Source organism: Apodemus sylvaticus, chromosome 6 (genome assembly GCF_947179515.1).
Source record: "Apodemus sylvaticus chromosome 6, mApoSyl1.1, whole genome shotgun sequence".
NCBI lineage: Eukaryota > Metazoa > Chordata > Mammalia > Rodentia > Muridae > Apodemus > Apodemus sylvaticus.
In genome coordinates this window covers 115,335,754-115,354,836 of record NC_067477.1, presented here as the reverse complement: position 1 = coordinate 115,354,836, position 19,083 = coordinate 115,335,754, and the positions used below count along the sequence as shown (strand labels likewise).

Here is a 19,083-nt window from a genome sequence, read left to right as displayed (position 1 = left end):
AAAACATCTTTTCCTTTACCTGGACCAACTCACCTGGACGGCACTACCTCAGGGCTTCCAGGCCAGTCCACACCTATTCCGCCAGGCCCTGGTTTCTGGCCTACTGTCTTTGTCTACCCCTAAATCTACACTTACTCAGTGTGGTGATGACATTATTCTCTGCTGTCTGTCTGGCCAAACTAGTACCGCTGCTCTTCTAAAGTTCCTGTCCAACTGAGGCTACAGAGTCTCATCTTCTGAGGTCCAACTGTCCACCCCTCAGGTCACCTACTTGAGACTAACAATGACTCTGACCCACAAAGCCATTACCTTAGGTGGAAAACACATGCTCTGTCTCCACAGTCCCCTCTATCAGCTCTAAGAATTGCTGGCTTCCTTCGCTCCGGGATCTCTTCTCCCTCCAAACCGGTTACTAAGCCCTTTCAAAGGCTCCAACAGGCCCTCCTTCAGTCCCCAGCTTTACACCTCCCAGTGATAACCTGTCCCTTCCCTCTACTTAACAGAAATGGAGGGATTTGCCCTCAAAGTCCTAGGTCACCAACTGGGGCCCTCCTTTGCACCTGGAGCACACTTGTCAAAGAAATTGGACCTGACCACCCAGGGATGGGTACCCTACCTGTGTGCTTTAGGAGCTGCTGAACTCCTTATTGGAGAATCAAAAGAAACTAAGCTCTGAGTGTCCTATCACTGTCTTCTCTGTTCAGAACCTGTTCCAGCTCTTGACTTGCAAAGGTTTACAGACACGACCTCCATCCAGGGTTCTTCCCTTCAGCAGCACTAACAGAAGACTCCACACTTTCCAATCATGGTCCCCACTTCTCGAATCTTCTTCCTCTACCAAACACTGACCACTCCCTATCTCATTCCTGTACTGAAACCTTAGAGGAACTATTACCTCATCCCTCACACATGACGAAGGACATATTGCCTCAGGCCATCTATACCTGCTATACAGTGGCAGCTTCTTTTTACATAAAGGAGTCTGAAGAGTTGGCTAGGCCATAGAGTCAGCTAGAGATGGTTGAGGCATGGGCCTTCCCTGCCCACACCACTAATCAACAAGCTGAACTAATAGCTTTTACCCATGCCTTTCAATTGGCACCGGTGCAATCCCTAAACATCTACATAGACTCTAAATATGTTTTCCATATCCTGTCCCACCCTCTGGAAAGAGTGCAGGCTACTTACAACAAAAGGAGGATCAGTAACCTATGCAGACTGAACTATGGCCACACTAAAAGCCTCATATCCCCCAACAGCTTTTGGAATTGTCCACTGCTAGTCCCACCAGACAGACAACTCTATTATCTCTAAGGGAATTGGGATGACAAGGCAGCTAGAGCTGTGATTCTTAGTGGCCTAGACTCATCTCACCCACCACAGGACACAGTACAACCCATTTCCCCCCGCCCCCCCCCCCCCCCCGGGTCACCTGCTTACTCTCAGCAAACTCTGGCCTATCTACACCAGCTCTTTCACCCTAATAGCCAAGCCTTATCTTACTTTCTACCTACAGCCTACCCCTTAGGACTTGCATTTCTTAAAATCTATCACTGCCTTTTGCAAAAACCTGTCAGATGTCAGCCCCCAACTCATGAGTACCCAAGGGTACCATAGCTTCCCTTTTCCTACGCACCAGGCTAGAGGCTCCCTCCCTGGGACTGACTGAAAACCTGACTTTACCCACATGCTCACGGTCAAACGTCCCAAGTACCTCCTGGTCTTGATGGACACCTTCTCAGGGTGGGTGGAGGCATTTCCCACTACCAACCAAAGGGCTCAGACAGTCTCTGATCTGTTCCTCTGTGAGATCATCCCTCAGTGTGGATCTCAGCCTCCCTCCAGTCAGACAATGGTCCTGAATTCACTTTTTCTTCCTTCCTTTCTTCCTTCCTTCCTTTCTTTCTTCTCTCTCTCTCTCTCTCTCTCTCTCTCTCTCTCTCTCTCTCTCTCTCTCTTTCTTTCGATTTTTTTTGGATTTGGTGTTTTCAAGACAGGGTTTCTCTGTATAGCCCTGGCTGTCCTGGAACTCACTCTGTAGACCAGGCTGGCCTTGAACTCAGAAATCCACCTGCCTCTGCCTCCCAGAGTGCTGGGATTACAGGCATGTGCCACCACCGCTCGGCACTGAATTCACTTTCAATGTCAGTACACTGTAGCTGTTGTCATATATACCAGAAGAATCTGATCCCATTACAGATGGTTGTGAGTCACTTTCTGGGTGCTGGGAATTGAACTTAGGACCTCTGGAAGAATAGTCGGTGCTGTTAACCACTGAGCCATCTCTCCAGCCCTGAATTCACTTTCAAAGTTTCTCAAACCCTATCTAAAGTCAACATCCCTTATTTATTTATTTATTTATTTATTTATTTATTTATTTATTTATTTTTTGGCTTTTTGGCTTGGTTTTTTTTTTCTGAGACAGGGTTTCTCTGCATAGCCCTGGCTGTCCTGGAACTCACTCTGTAGACCAGGCTGGCCTCGAACGCAGAAATCCGCCTGTCTCCCAGAGTGCTAGGATTACAGGCGTGCGCCACCACCACCACCCCCCCCCTTGGTATTTTCATACTGTGTACCACCCACCAGCCCACAGAAAAGACAGAATGGACTGGGACCTCACCATGGCCCCAGGTGGCAGGGCTGGCCATTCACAGCAGGCTCCTCCTGTCCACCCTCGAGTCTCCAGCTCCATCTCTCTTCATAATGCTCAAGCTACTCAACTTCTTTCTCTCCTGAATGACCACCCACCACAGTCACATTATGGCCACTCCCGCTGTAGGCTGGCCACTCCACTTGCAGCCTCCTAGGTAACCCCCCTCTATTGGTGCTGAGTGGTGTGGTGGCGAGCGGGGTATCTATGGCTGGCCTGTCCCAGGTCTGAGGGTAAACGGGCCAGACTTGGAGCTTTCAACAGGGGATTATTGGAGTCCACAGAACCACACAAACACCGATCTCAGTCAGACAAGGATAGTTTATTGAATGCACACCCAAAGACTAATCAATCAGGGCAAAGCTCAGAATTCAGGGGCTTAGCCACAACTCTGAACATTTCTCAAGGCCGGCTTATAAAGGAAAAACCCCACAAACCCACAACTGCAGATGCACAGGTGCAGGAAGTGTTGCCCAGTGGTCAGCTCTGACTCAAGCCATTTTAGACATAACAGTTCATACCGAACTTTAATTTGATGGGTCGTTTGTAAAGCTTTGTGGAACTTCTTTAACAAACCTCACTGACAACATAACAGGATATGTGACCATCATGACCTTGCTGAGTCAAGCTGTTTTCTGTATCAATGACAGGCAGGCATGGAACAAACTGGCTACAGCTATGCTTGGTAGGGTAGACCTCAACAGGATAAGAAAGATGAGAAGAAAGCTGGGCATCGTGGTGTTAGGCCTGGCGGTGAGTACTTACAAACCCCAGCACTGGGAAACAGAATAAGTTCAAGGTACACTGGCCACACAGCAGGCTTGAGTCTAGCCTGGGCTATGTGAGACCCTGTCTGAAAAGCAAAAATACAGTAACAAGCAAGAAGAACCAAATAATAATTACAGAACTAATAAATTAACTTATGGAATGTCACTCTATTTTGAGGGAATTTATTGTCATGAACTACAGTCTGTAGTTCAACTTCCCAACAATGGGCAGCTGGAAATTGGAAGTCCAAGGATCTGGTAGTTGCTCAGTCCCATGAGGCTAGTTGTTTCCGCTGGTCTTCTATAGAAGTTGGTTCCAAAAGATGTGCTGGCAAGTAAAGCGAATCTTCCTTCTTCCAATGTCCTTGTGTAGGCCTCCAGCAGAAGGTGTGGTCTAGATTAAAGGTGTGTGCCACCACACCAGGATCTAGGACTAGTTTTGTCCCAGGCTGACCTTGAACTTGGAGATCTCCTTGCCTCAGTCTCCTGAGATTAAAAGGCGTGCACTACCTGGTCTGGCCCTAAGCTTTTCATGGCCCTGGTGCCTCAAGATCTCCATCAAGATCCAGGTCAGAAATTTGTGTCTTCCAGACTCATATCACAGGTGAGCCCCCCAATTCTGTATTGTAGTTCATTTCAGATAGAGTTGACAACCAGAAATAGCTACTACACCTCACAACAATTAAAATTAAGAAAATGGACAAAGAGCAGGGCGATGGTGGCGCACGCCTGTAATCCCAGCACTCTGGGAGGCAGAGGCAGGTGGATTTCTGAGTTCAAGGCCAGCCTGGTCTACAGAGTGAGTTCCAGGACAGCCAGGGGGCTACACAGAGAAACCCTGTCTCGAAAAAAGCCAAAAAATAAAAAATAAAAAAATAAAAAATAAAAATAAAAAAAGAAAATGGACAAAGGCCAGAAGATACACATATTTAATCCTAGCACTGTGGGCAGAGACAGGAAGAGCCTCTGAGTTCCAGGCCATATAATGAGACCCTATCTCAAAACAGGATAAACATGGGGGAAAAAAAGAAAAGAAAGAAAAGAAAACCAAAAGTTTAAAAATTAGAAACAGCTGAAAAGGAAAAAGAAAGCCCAATGCCTTAGGAGGAGGCGCAGAAGTCGTCTGAAAGCAGTGACAGAGGACACAGGGAAAAGCCTGAAGAGCAGGTGACTGGAGTTTCTGTGGCAGAGGAGAGACTGGGGAGAGGCAGTGTTTGAAGAGATAAAGGGTGAGAGCGGATGAAAAGCCATCAGTCCATATTCAAGAAGCCCAGTGAATGCCAAGGAAAGTGAGAAAAAGAAATCTGCATGTACACACAACATAATCAACACCAGGAAAAAGGAACCATCTTTGAAGAAAAGATAAATCAAGGAAATAGTATTAGCTTCAAAGAGTAATGGTTGTGGTGATAGCTCAATGGAAAAAAAAAAAAAAAAAAAGAACCCAGAAAATCATGGAGTCAGCCTTCTCCCATCAAGAAAGAAAATTGCCAAAACAAGATCTGTACGGAGTTAAGAAAATCATTACAAGCTCACAAAGATGGGGAGAACCAGGGAGGGAAAGGCAGCAACACTTCTGAAAGTTAAAAAGCAGAGGGGCAAGCAGACACTGATTCCAGCAGCTCCGAAGGCGTCTGGGGCAAAGCTGAACCAGCACATTCTATACAACCCTAACACCCCTCGCTAGCCCCAAACTGATGTCATCAAATCCTTCTGCAACTGGAGCCTTGGGAGTTGGGTAGGGCTGGCTGCAGGGTCACTAGCAAACAAGCAAACCCCTAGAAGTTCCTCTTTTACACATAGCCGCCTTTCCCCAGTGTCCCCTTAGACAATTTAGAAAATTTTGGCCTCTGGCTACAAGGAGGCCAAAACCAGGGACAGACTTGTGTTAGGGGTTTGTGTATAGTGTGAGTATGGGTATCAGTTCTTAAAGCCACCTAGGTCTTAGGCCTCCTCTGGGCATGTCCTTATCCTGAGGGGACAAGAGGGTTCTCTATAATGTTCATCTGAGCATTCTCCAAGCTCAAACTCCACAAGTCCCAGTCACGTGTTCATTACCTCTCAACTAGCTTGTCTCCCTCCTCAAGCAAATAATGTTAGCTACCAAAGGAGAGCTTTAGCGACCTGAACTGGGGGGTGGAGATGGATAACTCGGAGCAAACAGTTACTACACAGCAAAACAAAAACAGAAATTACACTTCAAGTGCATTGCACTCCTAAGACAAGAGCTACTTGATGATTCCTTTGCCTTGGACCCTGTGCTGACTCTTCTTAACGAAGGAGAGAAGCTGGCCGGGACATTCTCAGAGCCCGAGGCTGCTTCTGGTTAGGTTCTGCTGGGGACATGCTTGTAGGGCCTGGGAAGCAAGAGGGGCAAAGCAGGTGTCTCTTTCCTACTCGGCAGTGCCTTTGCGGGCAGGAGCTGAGAGGCCTGCTGCTCTGCTCAGTGTGAGGAGGTAGCCAGGAGCAGCTGCACAGGTCAGTGCTATGGTGCTGGGGGCCACGATTCCTACAGAGCCAGTGAGGGAGGGAAGGAGGGAGGGAGGGAGGGAGGGAGGGAGGGAGGGAGGTGACCCCAGCGGCTCCCTGGTCTTTTTGCCTTTTTCCATCAATACCTCTTTGTTTTCAAACAGTGATAGTGGTTTGCTTTACTGAGTTAAGTGCTGACTGGCATGTTATATATTAAAAAAAAGTCAAAAATAAGAAAAAGGCCTTGGATATTAAAAATGTGAAAACAGAAATACTCAATGGGTATTGAGAAAGATAGGAAAGGATGAGATTCCTAGTAGAAAAGGGCAGAAGCCAGGCGGTGTTGGCGCATGCCTGTAATCCCAGCACTGGGAGGCAGAGGCAGAGGCAGGCGGATTTCTGAGTTCGAGGCCAGCCTGGTCTCCAGAGTGAGTTCCAGAAAAGCCAGGGCTACACAGAGAAACCCTGTCTCGAAAAAACCAAATCAAAAAAAAAAAAAAAAAAAAGGGCAGAAACCAGGCTACACTCCTGATCCTCGCACCTGTGAGGCAGAGGCAGAAACATCACAAGCTCAAGAACAAACTGGCTCTTGGTTGGGGAACCTGTCTCAAACAAGGTAATAAACTATCTTTAGGTAATAAAGCTATCTTTACTCTGTGACCACATACCTGACAGAAGCAGCTTAAGGAAGGGGGTCTTGGTTTGGGAGATAACAAGTGTCGTGGTAGGGAAGACAGAGGGACAGAAAGAGCCAGTGATTCACAGCATGGTTACCAACTGGAAGCAAGGCCAGATGACCCACAAAGCCCGCAAAGCCCACTGCTCCTTCCCCAGCCGTGCTACCCAGGCCCAAGCTCTGCAGCGCCCTCACTGCAGTGAGGGCCATCTCAGACCACACAAGCTCAACAGTGGGCTGGGAGATGGCTCGGCTTGCAGTCACAAGGACCTGAGTTTAATCCCCAGGATCCACATGAGTCGGATGTGATGGCATATGGGTGCATCCCACACTGCAAAGATGGATGTATCCCTTACTGGGAAGGTGGAGGCAGGTGGATCCCGGGGAACACCAGAGACTGTCAAACTAAATAAGGAACCTCATGTAAGCTGTTAAAACTAAGGATAAATTCTAACCTTATACACATTACATACTATTAGTTACCAGGATGTAAAGCACAGTGAGACTTGGACCTTGGCTTTGGTCTGAGTTCAGTCAGCTGCCTTGTCTTCATCAGGAGTCTGTGCTCACTGCTGTTCTCAGCACAGCACCTCAGGCCAGAAGGTGGCATGTCCCATGTTACTGGAGGCCTGACATCGCTCGTCCCCACAGTGAGAGGGCAGGTGTTGTGTTCCTTTTACCAGTGGCAAATCTGCACAGCTCACTTCTCTTGTTTACATCATAACAATGGATGTAAAATGACGAGTTTAATACTTAAAGGCTTATATAATACTAAAAAGGCTTATAACAGTTATAACAACAACTTTATTTCAACTTTTTTAGAGCTAAAACTAAAATGCCTAATTCTGAGAGAGACTTTCTGAACGTTTTTGATAGAAATTTACTGGTAGGAAGCAGAAAGACTATCTGTTGCAGGTTGTAATGGTCAACATTACGGTCCATTCTTGACATGCACAAAACTCTGAATTCAAGCCCCAGTCTTGAAGAGAAGGAAGAAAAGATTTTTGTATGTGATTCTACTTAAGTTTTGAAAAGCTGTTTGTTTGCTGACAGGCAGGATGGGGTTAATCTGGAAGGCAGACATTTATACGGTGGGACTGCAAGAGCTTTCCATACAACAGATTCAAGGGTTTTACTCAGATTTTTCTCCCTTAACACCCATGGTAAAAGATGCACACAATATAGCAAAAGAAAAATAACAACATGCCTCATAACAAACATGGCAGACCTCCTGTGTCAGAACCATGGTTGAGCAATTCACAAACCAAGGTGACCTTTGGTCTGCAAACACTCGTGTCCATGGGAGCGGGCAGATGGTCTCTCTTCCTGTCACAGAGGAAAGCTATCATCTTCTTTTTCAGAAAGGCAACACGTAGCCACTGTTCAAACACAGCAAAATCCAGCCAGCTCCTCAGACACCACTGTCTAGCTGCTCCGAAAGGGTCCAGGTATTATCTCTGAAATTTAGGAATCACATTGACTAACAAGACATTAACAAACAAACAAATAAACAAAACACCCTCTTTTTTTAAAAGTTAGAGGATCCGAAGCTGGGCATAGTGTCCCACACCTTTAATCCCAGCACTTGGGAGGGAGGCAGATGATCTCTGTGAGTTTGAGGCCAGCTTGCTCTATAGTTCCAAGACAGCCAGAATTACATAGTAAGGCATGGACTAAGATGGCGATGGCAGGGTTGGGGGAATGGGGGTGGGGTGGAGTGGGGTAAGGGATCTGGTCCTTGTAAAATGGCAAGATGTACTATCAGAATACGGAGCACAACTCATCCGTTCACTTTTATTTTTAAGAAGATTTCCCTCTCTAGCGCTGCTGGCATACACCTGGCACGAGTGAGATGCTCATATGTTGGGTCTCGCTTGGCCTCCTGCTCCGGCCTCCCAAATTCTGGCTTGCAAACATGGAGCAGCACTTTCCACTCTTACCATTACACAAAGGGACACAAAGTGACAAAGCACATGCCTTCTAAGCAGCAAGAAAGACCTTCCCTAGGAAACACAGGACTGGGCAAGGGATTGGGGTGGATGCCAGCCACTCCCCTGTCAGAGCAATCTTCTCTCCCAGTAACAAGCAGCAAGTCTGAGGAGCAGGTAAGACTTACGGACACATCACACTGCCAGCTTAGCCGAGTCCTCCCTCGATGCCTCGGATTCTCCTGGCCAGTTGCACGTCTTTGGGGTAAAGCGTGACTCGGCCAGCATGTAAGGAGAGGAGATAGGCGTCCTCAAAGAGGTGAACGAGAAATGCTTCTGCCGCCTAGACAGAAGGAGAACACTGACATGGGTGAGGGGCCTGCACTGTCTTTTCTTGGAGGCAGACTGACTCAAAGGACTGAAGTAAGAAACAAGGTGAATCCCGCTCCATACCCTCACGTGTTACGCGTTGGCTGCTCTTTTCGGGAGGCCAGAAGAAACAGCCTGTGGTATGCCATAAGCAGTCCTGTGGAATTCTGGGATGTGCTTTTTCCTTTCTGCCTTCACTCATCCCAGCCCCTTCTTACCTCTTGAATGGCCATCAAGGCCTGGGCTTGCCAATAATAATCCACGCCACGGCTGAACTTCTCACATATCTCTCTTACCTGTGGAGGAGTGGATGGGGATGAGCAGAGAGCCACAGCACAGGACTGAAGAGTAGACGGGCTTTCTCCAAGTGCCTACTGCATCCATTTCTACCATCGTGTCCTGACCCCTGACAGGGCCTGGCTCAGAGCGGGTGCTGACCCCCAAGAGCTTAGGAATTGGCATAGCTTATGGATGGTGAGGGAAAAATGCAACCTCAGGGTAGGGAGACAAACTGGCTGAGAGGGTCTATCACAGTTGGAGGTAAGAAGTCAGCATCATAAAAACAGAGGCTGTGCCGTACCCCAAAGGGCACGTACGTGCGACACTGAGAAGCAGAAGCACCCCCTGTATTTGTGAGAATTAAAGAAAAAGGTGGCCCAGGACAGAGTAAAGGTCCCCACAACTCACAACAAGGGCGAAAGGCCTCTTCCTGAACAAGAGGTCTGTGCTCTTCTGCAGGGCCTTGACTTCCTTAAGCCACAGGTCTCTCCGTCTTCTGTGCAGTGTCTGAGCGCCTGAGCAGAAAAGTCGGGTGGAAGGCTAAGGCAGTGGAAATGAAGGTGCGCTCTGCAGCAGAGACACAAACCTTCACACAAGTCAACAGACCTCAGCTTGGAACTGCATCCTCCGAGCAGGCAGACAGTGCTTAGGAACTGCTTGGTCCATGAACTCAGTCTGGGCCTTTGGGTTTGTGTGTTAACTTTCACAAAGCCTCTCTCACAGTGCAGTTCCAACCCTACAGACCCTTCCTGTCAGGGCCCCTGTACTCATGGGTCTTGTGTCCTTCCCACCAGACTGGAAAGTTAGTCGGATCAGTTTTTAGGTCCCTGTCTTTCTTCTTATTAGCTGGTAGTACCTAGTACACATCCCTTGTCTTGATTATCCTGGAGTCCTGGGAAGAGGAGACAGTTGGCTAGCATTCATTAGAGACCAAGTTGGGACCTTGGAAATGGCATAACTCAGTGCTACTGTCAGGAATGTGGATGGTGAAGCCACAGAGTTTAGTAAAAATTCAAATTCTCATTAGAAAACAAAACAAACCATTCTGCCCTGGAGCCGTGGTTCTGTGATAATGCGCTTGGTTAGCATGCACGAAGCCATAGGTTCGATTCCCCACAACACAGAAAAGGGAAAAACACTTCTAACTTCTTCAACATTTTATTTTGGATATTATTCAAAATAAATAATATTCAAATTTTTGAATATTAGATTCTGATTAGACTACTGATAGTAGACTACCTAAAATGAAAAATATAAAAAATTATAAAAATTTTCTTCTCAAAACATGAAAGATATACCCCAAATTCACCAGAGGCAAATGAATAACCTGAAATAGATCTAGCAGAAAACAAGAATGCCACGAGTTAAGTCTGAAGGTGGCTCAGTGGTCAGAGCATGTACCATTCTTACAGAGGATCCAAGTTTGATTCTTAGCACTCACAGCAGGTGGCTCATGCTGTTGTAACCACTTACCTGCAACTTTAGGACCAGGGGAATCTGGTGATTGGTCCCCTTGGGCACCCGTATTAATGTGCACATACATATAATTAGAAATAAAAATTTAGCTGGAGAGATGGCTCATTGGCTCAGAGTATTGGTTGTTCTTGTAGAGGACTTATGTTTGGCATCCAGCATCCATATGAAAGCTTACAAACATCTAACTCCAATTCCAGAGAATCCAACCCCTAACCTGTATCTGATCTCTGTAGGTGTGTGTGTGTATACATATATTTATATACAACATGTATGTATACATACACTCACATATATACTCAACATACACACATATATGCAAGAGTAATGGGAAGTTGCTTCTACACTGGAATCAACAGCGAACATCATACAGAACACACAGGCTCTGACAGCAGTACAACCAGGACCACACTATTCCCTTAGGGCCTCGCCACATGTCAGTGAGAAATAGAATGTGGTGGTGCATGCTTTTAATCCAAGCACCGGAGAGGCAGAAGCAGGCATGTAAATATAATTCTAAGGCCCTTCTTACCCCCCACTTTTGCTCCCAAATAAAGACACAGAGACCTGGTATTTTTATTAACAAGCTGCTGGCATTAAGCTGGGCAGGTTCTGAACTCTTCCAACCTGGCTAGGCTGTTTTTACCAGGCCATAAGTCCCGATATTTGCCATCTGATCTTGCCCTGGCTCACTCTGGTCCATGTGGGTCCTCACGGCTGCTCTCTTATCGAGACCTCATGATGAACATTAAATAGTTGCTTTAAAAATTAAAAAAAAAAGGCCTCGAGTCCGTCAGCATTCTGCAGTCTCATTAGCAGTGTGTCTCTCTGCTCAAGCTACCTGTCTTGTCTGCGTCTCGTTTTTCTTCCCCGCTGTAAAACGGCCAGGAAAGAAACCAGTAACCCCACGCGTGGTTAGCAGCAAGCCGTGACCAGGGGCAGACGTCCCTTCAACTGCTCCGCCCCGCAGGGTGACTGCTCCGGCCTCGGAGGTGCCGGGCAGGTCCGCTTACCTACAGTGAAGCTCCTTCGCGAAGGTCCGGGCTCCGGGCTGGGGGACCGCCTAGCCGGGGTCCTCCGCCCGCGATCCGGGCTCCTGGCTGACCGCGAGGGTCCGGGCTCCGGGCTGGAGGGCCGCCTCGCCGGGGTCCTCCGCCCGCGATCCGGGCTCCTGGCTGACCGAGAGGGTCCGGGCTCCGGGCTGGAGGGCCGCCTCGCCGGGGTCCTCGGCTTGGGACGCGGGCTCACGGCTGGCCTGGAGGGTTCGGGCTCTGGGCTGGCAAGCCGCCTCGCCGGCTTTCTCGGCTTGCGACGCGGGCCCATGTCTGGCCGCGAGGGTCCAAGCTCAACTGCCTCTCCTAAGCCTTCCGGGTTTTGCGGCCAAAACAGAACACGAGCGCAAGCCGACCCCGTGCGCCAGGAACACGGGATCTCCGCCGCCCGCAGTTCAAATACCATCTGCCCCGCCCACCGCATTTTTAAAATTCCCACCTGCGTGACTCTCAGTGGCTGGCTCTGGAAAGCCAGCGTGGAGCGACATCCAGATAAACCAATAAGAATAAAGTTTTGGTCTCAGAATCAGCCAATGGGTACTTGGAAACTCGAAGGGAGGCGGGATTTTCCCAGCCTTTGCTTGTTGAGCTCTTACTGATTGAACTCCTTAGAGAGATACCCTCTGGGCAAAAGGACAGCTGTATTCATTTATGGGTGGTGGATTTGTAAAGCTCATCTCCTCAAACGTTTTATGCTTTCCTATCAAACATTGGGGTGGCTTTTAAAATGCGGAAACAGACTGCCCAAGAATGTGACAACTCCACACAGCACCCGTGACTCTCTCGAAAGCAACCAGTAAATAGGACTCAGAAGCCAGGTTAACTGCCTGACCTTTTCAGAAGACAGGGTCTTGGAGACAGCCAGGACCATGAGATCTGAGGACAAGGGCTAGGCAGGGCAGGCGCCAGCACTACTCTGAGACCTTGCTATCGACCACAATGACAGAATTGCCTGAGAAAAACCGGCTTTTCCCTTTCTCCTGGGAGTAATATGAATTCAGGTCATGGCTCCGTAATTAGAATAAAAAGAATTTCATCATTTTGGTTTTTTGAGTTTTCTAAATCATCTGTCATGAACGTGTACTCTAATCAGTAAAATACTTATATAATCAGTGGTTTCATAGAAGCCTTGTGGAACATTGGGGTGGGTGGTGTAAAATAGCGCAGCTGCAATGGAAATGTGTCATGGTTCGAATCTGAAATTTCCTCCAAAGCTTGGTGTCCCCTGTGTAGCAGTGTTCGGGGTTGGGGGCTTTGGGAGATGACTGGGTCACAGGTGCTCGGACTTCATCTGTGGATTCCTTCAATCCCAGCACTTGGGAAGTAGAAGCATGCTTGTTGTAAGTTCAGGGGCAGCAGACCTACATAGTGAATTCCAGGCTAGTCAGCTATGAGCACGATTTTATTTTATTTTATTTATTTTATTTTTGCCTCAAACAAAGACCAACAGACAACAAGTTTAATCTCCAGTATGCTGCCCACAGACAGAAATTTAAACATAGAATTACTATATGATCCAGAAGTCCATAAATATCTATTTATATGTTTATATACATATATGCATCCACCTTGATTCTGAATAAAGCAGTTCCCTGAGACAACCCTCGCTTGTTCCTATTGCTTTATTTAATGATAGATGTGGACGCTTATACTTTATTTGGAGTGAGCCAGGGATTCTATGCCTCTTGTGGGAAGGAATACCCAGGAAGGGGTGCTCATTGGCTGAGGCCTCAGGGCTATCTAGATACCTCCTTAGCATGGAGGAGAACTGCAGGTATGGTGCTGTGTGACTCTGTGCCCTGGGTCTTCAGGGGGGTGTCACAGTTACCTGTTCCAGAGCACGTGGGCGTGGTGCCACTCCCATCAGCCTGAGATCTCTGAGATTCCCGGGATCTGAGCTCACTCAGCCGCTCCAGTTCTTAGGTCTGTCTTATGGTAACATGGTTCCTGCATGACGTATATTGAACTACTGATTTTTTTAAAATACGTCAAATGTAAACAGATTGGGCTGAAGAAGTCATGTTGAGTACTAGATGTCTCTGAGCTCTCAATGAGTCAACTGGAACAAAAGTAGTAACTTGTAGATCCTAGAAACCCTCAGAACTAACAGGGAGGTTCAGCATAGGAGAAAGAAAGTGGAGAAATTAGTTGTGCCAGCATACCTGAGACAAGAGACTCGTTCGGTCAAAGCTGACATTACATAGGAGTGAGCAGATGAGTCTGGATTTGAACCCAGCACCCAGCGATGGCTTCTACCCTCTGTCACCGTGAGGTGGTGCAAATGCACACATCTGAGGTCCTGGCTGCTCAGACAGGAAGATCATTTAGGCCCAGGGATGGTGTCCTGGGACGTGCTTGGCTGAGTTGGTACTAGCATGGTGACCCAGCACATGGGGACCACCAGGAGGTTGCTCATGCTAATCGGAAGAGATACACTCTGGCTCGAGCAATACAGCGAGACGTGATGGGGGAGAGACGGAGAAGAGCAGTGTTCGTGTGACTCAAGGAGCTATGTGATTGGGCCCTCCCCACTCAGCTTGAATTTTCATTCCCCTTCTCTCCCCCTCCTCTCGCTCCTCCTCCTCCTGTTCTATATTTTCTACATTATTCAATAGACATCTAGCTTGAAAGATGTCGATCCTGAAGGGCACAGTGGTCATAAACTGTCACCCACCCCACCTACTTGGGAGGCTGAGGAGGCAGACCTAATATTTAAGGATTGCCTAAGCGACAGGGCCAGCCCAAGGCTGGTCTGGGCAACTGAGAAAGACCTGCAACAAAATCATAGGTAAAGAGAGAGACGGCGATACAGATCATTGGTAGAGGGCTTGCCTAGTAGGCACGAGGCCTCTTGGGTTCAGTTTCCCACACACTCACACAGGCACATGTACACAGACACTCGAGCGTGTATAAACACACCCAACTTTAGGGCCACTTTCACGATCAGAGCCCACAGGCCCCACGTCGACTCTCATCGGCTCAGGGGCATGGCTTGAGTGTGGGCTTTACACAAGCTTTGATGTAAGCTTGCGTCCTAGCTTCCTGTCTGCTAGCTCTGCGACTTTGGAGATTTTCTTTTCTTCCCTGCCATAAACGACAGTTCTGCTCTTGTACAGTCCAGGTAGTGACACTTTTTCATCACTGGGACAGTTCGCTGACTCAGCGGTTGCATTTCCTTCTTAAAGACCATCTTGGGCTATGGCTTTCCTTTCCAGTAATGGATCCCTGTGGGACATGGACCATGCCAGGAAACTCGGTGAGATAGAACAAGTCTGAGACGCAGGGAACTCGGGTACACACACCTGAGACGGTAGGCGCCTGGAACATGTACCTTGGGACATCTGTCCATCATGTAGTCCAAAACAGAGTTCTCCATGTGAATGAGGTACCTATAGGCCCTGAGAGTTTAGCCAATAAGCATCTCTTCCCTGCCTACAAAGGTATTTAACCCCTGGTCCACCCTGAGAAGTTGGTACACATCAATTTTCCACGATGAACAACCGATGAACAGTTTGGAACCAAGGACTGTGTCTACCATCGGAACCGCTGTGGGGGAGCACGGAGGCCTTTGCTTACAGAGCTGCTGCCCAAATCTCCAGTAGAAGAGGGAGCCCCCAGACAGTACCAGCACTGATGAGCTAACTCAGGCTTGCTGTACTCAGGGACCCCAAAGGTCCCGGCCTCATCACAGGCCTGTGGACCCTTAATCCCTCATTCCTGACTGCTCTGTGCAGCGCTCTAGCGGCAACCGGATGTCCGGGGGTGAGAGTACCCCAGCTTCAGCTCCCCATATCTTGGACTGCGTTTTCTAAGCCCCAATCAGTGTCTTAGCTCTTCCCTGAAGCCCAACACTCAACAGTAGCAACACAGGATAAGCACAGTCAGCCTCTCTGCAGTTTGCCTCCCCATGGGCGACAGGGCAGGACCCGGTCCCACAAATCCTGTTTACCCTGCTCTAGGACTACTGGAAAAAGCTGGGGACAGTGTTTCCTTAAAGTTGTCTTGTAGCTTCTACATGCACACTCAAAAAACGTGTACACATCTGCTTATACACATGTACTGAAAGGATAGAAAATAATACAGCCTAACTCTAATGACCCCAAGAAATCAGGAGTTTAAAATGCTATCTCGTTTTGTTAGAAACTAGGTAAAAGGTCACATTCCAGAGCCCACCCTTTGTTTAGACCTAGCAGAAAGGCCTTGAATAGGTGATCCTGGCCCCATAGGGTAACTGAAAATGAGCTAAGCTTATCTTGCTTCTGTAAACTTACGCCATTACCCCTAAGCAGGAGTTCACGCAGCTGTAGACATTATAGGAAACTAATTGGTCCGCTGAGCGCAGGCTCCAATAATTTAAACTGATTGGTCTAAAAACTATGGAGTGGTACAAATCAATTGGCTCGCATTTCGCGGGCTCTCCATGCTAAGAAATGATTGGTTTGTGATTCGCGGGCTCTGCCGGAAACTTATAAAAGCTGTCACAATTCCGCACTCCGGGTCCACAGTCCTCTAACCCTGTGTGGTGCATGGCTATGGAACCCAGAATTCTGGAATAAAGAAATCCTCATGCTATTGCATCGAGACCGTTTCTCGCGAGTGATTTGGGTGTCGCCTTCCGGGGTGTGGGGTGCTGGAACACCCTCGGTTTTGGGGGGTCTTACAGTACTTGACCATGCATATACATACATTCACATACATTTAAAAAGGAGATGAGGCTCACTAAAGTTGATTTGACCATTTCTGCTCATGTGGCTCAAATGATTCCAAAGTGGAGTTACACTTGGGACCGATGTGTTGAAGACAAATGCACCCTAAAGAAAATGCCTCTCTGCCTCCTGTGGCAGCAAGCTGTGCTATGGTCCTCTGCCCTTTCCACCCTGACACCCACTGCTTCCCCCTCTATCACTTCTGGAGGAAAACTACTTTAAACTCGGTGGCTACCTATCTCCTTTGTCAGATCCAGCTGAAGGGGAAACTTGCTTTGCATCCTGGAGTGATTACAGAGGATTCGGTGTACAGTGAGAAGAGGACATGCCCTCAGGAGGAGGGCAGTTACACTGCAGCCTATGCTGCATCTCCCTGGGGGAGCTCAGGCGGAGGAGCAGGGCCTGAGGCGCACCTTGAACCTGAGGCCATGAATGACCTCTTAACTCCCAGGATGCTCAGGAGGCCGACCAACCTCACAAGCCTCCCCAAACCGGAGAAGCCTTTCTCAAGCCCAGCAGGTGGGCGCACCTGTGGGGAGCAAGGGACACATAAAACTACTAAAGAGCGTGTGCCCTCATTTCTGGGTTATCAGGTTTAGCTTGCGGCAAAGCACCTCTTTATGGCATTACATAAACCATCAATAGCAGCAGTCAGAACGGAGCTCAATGCTACACTCACACTCACTCTAGAAGTAAGACAGCTTTCAAAAGTGAATCCTGAGCTTGTATAGGTCGCTGCCCCCCAAGCCCCAAACACTCAGGATGATAGTGTTTTGTTTACTACTGAGATGCCACTAAGCCATTCCCAATAGCAGTGCCAGAGTTAAGAGCTGTATAGCCACAGGGGCCCTGTCCCAGAACTCAGTTTCCCCTTGTCTAAAAAAGTGTTCAGTGTTCAAGCTGGGGGTGGTGGTGGTGGCACACCTTTAATCCCAGCACTCTAGAGGTAGAGGCAGGAAGATCTCTGTGACTTGGAGGTTAGCCTGATCTACACATCAAGTCCTAGGTTCCAGGACAGCCAGGACTGTTACATAGAGAAACCCCATCTCAACCTTGCCCCCACAAAAAAAGTGTTCAAGAATGGTACCCCAAGCTCGTGTAAGATTTCAGAGACTTCTGCTGGTTTTGAGAGGATGCTGGCAGGTGGGCATAGTGACATATGCCTGATTAGCACAAGTAGGGTAGCCCATGGCAGGCAAGACTCCGTCGACCAACTCTGGTCTCTCCATCTGTGGCAGAACAGGATGGGTAAGGCACCAGGGCATCTGGCATTGCTCATGATAGGTTGTGCCCCGGGGGAGACCTTTCCCTCTTGGGTACCAGTGTCTTTCAGGATTTTTTGAATTGTTACTACCGTATGTGTGTGAATGTTTATGCTTGTGTGTGAATGTGTATGCATGTGTGTGAATGTGTATGCATGTGTGTGAATGAGTATGCGTGTGTGCCACCGCATGCATGTGAAGGCCAGAGGACAAATTCAGGCCTCGGTCTGCTCCTCCCACTGAGGGTTCTGGGCACTGAAGTCAGGCCTCCAGGCTTCTGCACGTGCTTTCACCCGTGGAACATCTCCGTGGTTCTGGGCTGTGGGGTCTTCGTTGGAAGTTGTAAACGGTGTTTGTGCTTTGGATGCCTGACATTTTTTTCCTGGATGATAATACACTTAGGCCTATTTTCTTTCATTTCAGTAAAATGTCTAATATTGACAAATTTTCATTTCTTTTTTTTTTAAAAAAACCCTCTAAAACAACATTGTAGGGCCCCAGTTTTTACTTTTGTGCAGGACAGCTGCTACACTGTCTCTGTCACCTTGAGTAAATGGGCATAGAGTTCCCGTTTGCTTTCCCTGTGACAGACTGCAGTCCAGAGAAGTTTGAGTCTCTGGGACTCAGGGCTAACGGAATGGAAAAGTTCCTTCCTTGACAGAGGAATGGAGCGGGGCGGTGGTGGCGCACGCCTATAATTCCAGCAGTCTGGGAGGCAGAGGCAGGCAGATTTCTGAGTTTGAGGCCAGCCTGGTCTACTGAGTGAGTTCCAGGACAGCCAGGGCTGTACAGAGAAACCCTGTCTCGAAAAAACCAAATCCAAAAAACCAAAACAAAAAAAAAATCCAAAGACAGAGGAATGGAAGAGTTCCTTCCAGGACACACCATTAGAATCTTTTGGAATCAAATTAAACTAAGTGCTTTGTTCTCAAGGGCACCTTCCCCTCACAAAGAAAGTCGTTAGTGTTTTACTATTGAGTAGCCATTTAGCCATTCACATAACAATGCTTAGACTAAGAGTTGCCAGGGCCCGGGGCTGCTTCCCCGAGGCTCCTTCCTGCTGCCGGTGAGAGCTTCTGCTTTGTAACAGTGTGTTAGGTCTTTAGTGAGCCATAGAAATCCACGCCAAAGGCCCACAGAGACACATGTAGTAGTGGATTCAGACACGCCTGGCTGGCTGGGACAGGCTCTGGGTGTGCAGGGGCCTCTGCAGATATCCTGAGAGGGAGGGAGCATTCAACCCAACGCTGGGGAAGCCAGATCACCCAGTGAGGAAGAGCCCTGCTAAGTCTGGGTCCGGATTCCTAGAGTGGGGCCGCACTGGCTCTCTAATACAGAGTTATGCAGCTGCCTGTATCAATAAACACAGATCCCTGTTGCCAAACAAGCTATACCTCCAGGCTTCCAGCTCCTTCTTGAGAAGGGAAGCTCTGTGGAGAGGCGGCACATTCT

At 48.2% G+C, this 19,083-nt stretch overlaps 1 protein-coding gene across 1 annotated transcript; it reads right to left on the bottom strand.

The window, feature by feature from the left end:
* Positions 1–2,953: 2,953 nt before the first annotated feature.
* Cenpa (centromere protein A) lies at positions 2,954–12,068 on the bottom strand. The gene is made up of 5 exons (XM_052186222.1): positions 11,625–12,068; positions 9,547–9,653; positions 9,078–9,155; positions 8,679–8,833; positions 2,954–8,019 (listed from the first exon to the last, which is right to left on the bottom strand). Exons 1-4 carry the CDS (start codon positions 11,932–11,934, stop codon positions 8,699–8,701), a joined length of 630 nt encoding a protein of 209 aa, XP_052042182.1. The 5' UTR covers positions 11,935–12,068; the 3' UTR covers positions 2,954–8,019; positions 8,679–8,698.
* Positions 12,069–19,083: the final 7,015 nt, after the last annotated feature.